At 32.0% G+C, this 5802-nt stretch overlaps 1 protein-coding gene across 2 annotated transcripts; it reads left to right on the top strand.

Annotated features, from left to right (window-relative positions):
- The first annotated feature begins 671 nt into the window (after positions 1-671).
- Positions 672-3677, top strand: LOC100803873 (cyclin-D4-2). 2 transcript variants are annotated; one of them, XM_003544775.5, is made up of 6 exons: positions 672-1475; positions 1902-1988; positions 2079-2177; positions 2344-2545; positions 2645-2769; positions 2970-3677. In XM_003544775.5, the coding sequence occupies exons 1-6, from the start codon at positions 1161-1163 to the stop codon at positions 3207-3209; spliced, it is 1068 nt and encodes a 355-aa protein (XP_003544823.1). In that variant the 5' UTR covers positions 672-1160; the 3' UTR covers positions 3210-3677. The 2 variants fall into 2 exon arrangements, with proteins under 2 accessions (XP_003544823.1, XP_006596367.1); XM_006596304.4 differs by having other exon boundaries at positions 720-1475; positions 2082-2177.
- Positions 3678-5802: the final 2125 nt, after the last annotated feature.

Below are 5802 nucleotides of genomic sequence, written 5' to 3'. Positions count from 1 at the left end.
TATGACATTGTGTAGTGGTATGTGTATCATTATTCTAATAATTTATAGTCTGAATCTTTATTAATTATTTATAATTTGAAACTATTTAATGTTTACAATTTTGATAAATTTACACAAGTAATATATGTCTTATTTTCTATGTAATATAATTAATTATTTATGATGTATTATTTTATGATATTGACTAATTTTTTAATGTAATATAAATAATTATATTTTATAAAATTCTAAGTTATATATTTTTCTATATATAACTTAAAATTTTATAGAAAATAATTAATTATATTACATAATCAATTAGTCGGAAACCATAAAAATAGTGCATCATATAATAAATTAATAATTTATCTATTAGGTGTTCATGTGTATTTAGTTTCACGTTGAAGAATTAATTATTAATTATGAGTTTAGAATTAATATTTGATATTTTTTCATGTTTAATTTTATACTAAAAAAGATTTTAAAAATTAATTATAAATTTAAAATTGATTTTGATATGAAATAAATTTGACTAAATAAAAATATTATAGTAAATTTTACCCATATCTTAAATTCATATTAAATTTTTTAAAATATAAATCATATTATTTTAAAATTAATTTTATTTAAATTCAATCAAACCCGCACCTAGTGCCCTTTTTCTACCCTAAACCATAGATCATATGCCATGCACTGTTCTTTAATTTCTATGACTTTGGCGCTCAAATCTTTCCAATTTCTCTGCCTCCTAACCCCACACTACACGCGCGCACTCTCTCTCTCTCTCTCTCTCTCTCTCTCTCTCTCTCTCTACTTTTTACCCTAAAAAGAGGCGTTAGTTTCTTCATAAGCCCCTCTCTTGCAGCAGTCTTTTCGGCCAAACTTCGAAAGAGAGGGGATAGGGGATAGATAGATAGATATAGAGAGAGAGAGACAATCTCACACAACGCATATATATAGAGAGAGAAACAAAAGACGACTTGGGGTCTATAGTGATTTTGTTCTTACTTATCAGATTCTCATTTGTTCTTTTCAATCATCATTTCATAAGAGATCTCTCTTCCCCGCAACCCGTTCTGTCTAAAAGATTCAATCTTAAATCTGAACACTGCGTTTTTCGTTCTGGGGTCCCCTTTTTTTTTTGTCCCAAAAATAATAAACTGTTAATTTTTTTTCCACAAATGGCACCCAGTTTTGATTGCGTTTCGAGCCTTCTCTGTGCCGAAGACAACAGTATTTTTGACGAAAACGATTATGGGGGTTCGGTGGAGGTTTTGGAGGACGCGTGGCAGGATCCTAGATATCGTCGAAACCTTAGTCAAAGTGAGAACTTGGATGTCCCAAATGGGTTTTTTCCATTGCAGAGTGATGAGTGCTTGAGACTGATGGTGGAGAAGGAATGGGATCACTTGCCTAATGGTGATTATGTGAATAGGCTGAGGAGTGGGGATTTGGATTTTGGGGCCAGAAAAGAGGCCATTGATTGGATTGAAAAGGTGGGTTTTAAGAGCTTGTGCTGATTTTGCATGCTCTTTGAGGATTCTTTATTGTGTTTTTGCGTGTGGCGGTGTTGTTGGGGATTGTTTTTCTTCTAATCTTTAAACGGGGTTTCTGAAAATCCTCACTTTTTGCCTTTGATGATCTTATTTTCAAGAGTTTTATTTGGATTTGACTGCCTCCTTTTCTGTTTGTGGATGATTTCATTGGTGAATCTGAGGCTCTTGGACTGGATTCGATTGCCCTTTTATTTTGAAGTTGTTTGTTGGGTCGAATTCTTTTGTTAATGCATATTTTTTAAAGCTAGATTAGTATTTCATTTTTTTTTTCAGTGTGAAGCCATTTGATCTTGGAAACAAGGATTATTGATCATCGATCGCCATTTGCTATGGTCTAACTAATGAACGAATGTTCCTGTTTTATAGGTTCAACAGCACTTTGGTTTTGGACCCCTCTGTGCATATCTATCCATAAACTACTTGGACCGTTTCCTTTCTGCATATGAATTACCAGTAAGCCAATTAATGTAATTGACTTCTCAAAGGTTTTTAATCTGATCTTGTCTTCTCAAATGGTTTCTTGATCTGATCTTTTCATCGCAGAAGCACAGAGCTTGGACAATGCAATTGTTGGCTGTGGGGTGCTTATCTCTGGCAGCCAAAATGGAAGAGACTGATGTCCCTTTCTCTCTTGATTTGCAGGTAAAATATTTCAATTTCACGATTAGTTGTATTAACTTATTCATTGCATGTTTGGTTTAGATTATGTTGAAGATCCAATTGTTTGTTTTTTCCGAGAGATTAAATCCAGGAAGTTATTATTTTTCCAAACATGCACTAAGATAAATGTTATTTAATTTAACAATAGGTGGGTGAATCTAAGTATATATTTGAGGCTAAAACAATACAGAGAATGGAGCTTCTGGTGCTGAGCACATTGAGATGGAGAATGCAGGCAATTACCCCATTTTCCTTCATTGACCATTTCCTTTACAAGATCAATGATGATCAAAGTCCAATTGGAGCTTCAATTTTGCAATCCATCCAGCTTATACTGAGCACTGTAAGAGGTACATGTCTGTTCTCTCTCCCCTAACTCTCTGCAGCAATAATAAATATGATATGGAGGAAGTAGAGATGATAATTTGAGGAGTTGGAATCCAATGCAGGAATTGACTTCTTAGAATTCAGACCCTCAGAGATTGCAGCAGCAGTGGCAATATCTGTGGTGGGGGAGGGCCAAACAGTGCACACTGAGAAAGCAATTTCTGTTCTGATTCAGCTTGTGGAAAAGGTAAATACATATGGTGGTGGTCCAATGACAATAAAAAAAAAGTGAACATTTATAAATGATGGTTTGGTTTTCCCTTTTGAGCATGATCATTTTAAGTTGATTACTTGTAAGTTGTAACTTGTACTCATCAAATGCAATTAATTGTTAACACGGTTTAATTAATGTTTTACATTGTCCTATTTGTTGTTTCTTTTTGGCAGGAGAGGGTCTTGAAGTGTGTTAAAATGATCCAAGAGCTGGCATCAAATAGTGGTGGTTCTGCCAAGGGTGCTAGTGCTTCTGTTTCTGTCCCTAGCGTGCCCGAAAGCCCACTAGGGGTGTTGGTCACTGCATGCTTCAGCTACAAAAGTGATGACACAAATGCTGCTTCATATGCAAATTCTTCACATAACATTAGTCCAGATGCTAAAAGGAGGAAGCTAAACAAAACCTTTGGATAATAGTCATTGTGGCCTGTGATTTTCAACGTCATTCCTAGGATGCCTTTACTTAAAAAAATAAGATGTTATGTGCTTTGAAGGTGCCCCCTCAAGGGAATACCCAATGAAGGAAGTAGGAATGTAGATAGGGAAAGTGAAAAAATAAAAAACCATGCATAAAAGGGTGCCAAAAAGATAAAGGTGGATCGTGACTAGTGGGAGATTTTTAAGGGATGGAATCAACAAATTTCATGCTCCAAGCCGGATGTGACCACTCAACACCAGCTGTTAAATATTTTATAGGTCTTTTTAACAGCTATAAAAGAGGTAGTGAAAGAGGAGGGAATAAGAAAGAAGGACTAGTGTATTTGTATGTGTAAGTACATTTTGTCTTTTTACTTTTAAATGAGGGAGTTAAATAGAAACCCATAAGGCAGAAAAAAAAAAAAACAAAACAAAATAAGATGCAGAGCTACTAGTATTGAGAAATATTTGCGGCATTTATTAATTTTTTTGTCATGATTCTTATTTTATTGGTTACATTATTTAATAATCAGATTTGCAGTTTCTGCAAAGTTCACAAAAGATAACAGAAGTATTATTTTTTGAGGTACAAAAATAAATACTATTATTGTCCTGTCACCATACGGATCTTGCTTTTCCTACAGTACGCCTTGTCAGCAATTCAATTGGACACTTTGACCAAGTGACTGTTTAGACCATTGCTTGGTGGTTTGAGAAGTTCCTTTCCGCAAGCACCAAAAAGAAATGTACAAACCAATGAATCTGTCTTGTCTTCCTAAATCTTGTCACTGGACAAAACATAATTAGAAAAGTTATGTAGTTATAATTTTGATTCATTGGGTATCACCTAGATATAAAGAATAATAATTTACTAAATTGTAACACCTAGTGGCTACTGGGTCGTACCACTGTACTATCAAAGCTTTGCTCAAGGCTTCAAGTTTTTTTTTTTTTTTGTATGGCTTCCAACATGTGAGGGGTTGAGCTTTGATGGCATTGGTACAATGAAGTGTTGAGGCTGTTAGCCAGATGATGAGTTTAGATAAAGAATTTTAAAATGACAGATAATTTAAAATGTAAAGTAAAGAAGCTTATCAAATTTTAGTCAATTATAAAATAATTTGTTTGGATTATAAAAAATTTACAAATATTTTTATTGGAATTTAGAATAAATTTGTTTTTGTGATTTTCTTCTCTCCTCGCTTTCCCTCTCAGCCCACATCGCAACAACAATCTTTAGCATTACAGAACAATTTCATGGTTAAACTTTTGTCCTTGAAAATCTTCAACAAAAAAAAATCTCAAATTATCTTTCATTAAAAAACCAAGTTCATTCATAGCCGCTTCATGTCACCACGGAGTTTGTCGAGATGGTTGAGGACCTTGCAAAAATTAGTGGCATTGATTATGATGATGAAGTAGAGATTCTTCATGGTGACAACAATGATGTAGTGGATAGGACACTCTTAGAGCGAAGACATGCACAACGGCAGTCATTGAGAAATGGAAGGGATAAAACAATGCAACAAATGATATTAGGATGAAGATGAAACGTGTTAGATGAACATAGAGAGTGAAGAATTTTAAAATTCCACTTGTTTTGGTGAAAATTTAAATTCCTCATTTTAAAAGGATCAAAACCCCAAAAAATCTTCAAATTCTCAAATTTAACGTTCAAATGGAACATTTCACTAAATAACAATTAAAATACCCTAAAAAAATACATTATCTTCTTTAAATACTTCATCCAAACATATGGTTAGGAAAAATGAAGCATAGGAATCACATAGGAGATATTTGAATTGTTGTATCTAGTTTCTAGAATTGTGTTATGAAAAATTATTCTAAGAAAAATGAATTCGATAATCATATTTTACTTTTTTATTTATTTCCTTTACCATGGTAATATTGGGATTAGAATTTATGACTTTGTGTATACTACAGAAGTTTCTAACTATTAGATCGACTATGGCGATTCAACATTTTTATGTTTTGTAGCATATGGATTTAAAAAAATTTGGATGTTTTATTTTTATGAAAACAATGTTCACGCGTTTTCACACATTTTTATTTCTATGACAAGATAAATATGTTTTGTTCAGTTTTGGGAATGTTTATGGGAAGATTTTGTTTGATTATTTTTGTCTCATTCTCTAAATTAAAATGATTGTTATTTTTTTAACGTGACACGCTTTAATATTTATTTATTTTAAGGTGATTAACTTTTTTCTATATAAGTAAAAAAATTGTTTTTAAATTTCTTATTTCCAATCAAAGAAGAAAAAAACCAAACCAACTTAATTGGTTTGACTCATGTGATCGATCAGTTTGGTTAGGTGAAATCGAATCAATTAGCAACCCTAATTTCTTGCAAAATATTAGAATTTTTTATTTAATTGATTTTTTTTAATTTTACTTTCTCCTGTTATTTTTAAAAAATACTAAATCTTAACTAAATATGTTAACAAATTTGCTTAACTATTATTTTAAAATGTGCATTACACGTGATAAATGCTTATTTTTTGTACAACTAAAATTCATAATAAATAAATATCTTTGAATATATAAATTATATTTTAGATTTACAATG

The sequence above is a fragment of the Glycine max genome, chromosome 14 (genome assembly GCF_000004515.6).
Source record: "Glycine max cultivar Williams 82 chromosome 14, Glycine_max_v4.0, whole genome shotgun sequence".
NCBI lineage: Eukaryota > Viridiplantae > Streptophyta > Magnoliopsida > Fabales > Fabaceae > Glycine > Glycine max.
This window is presented reverse-complemented; position numbering and strand designations above follow the sequence as displayed.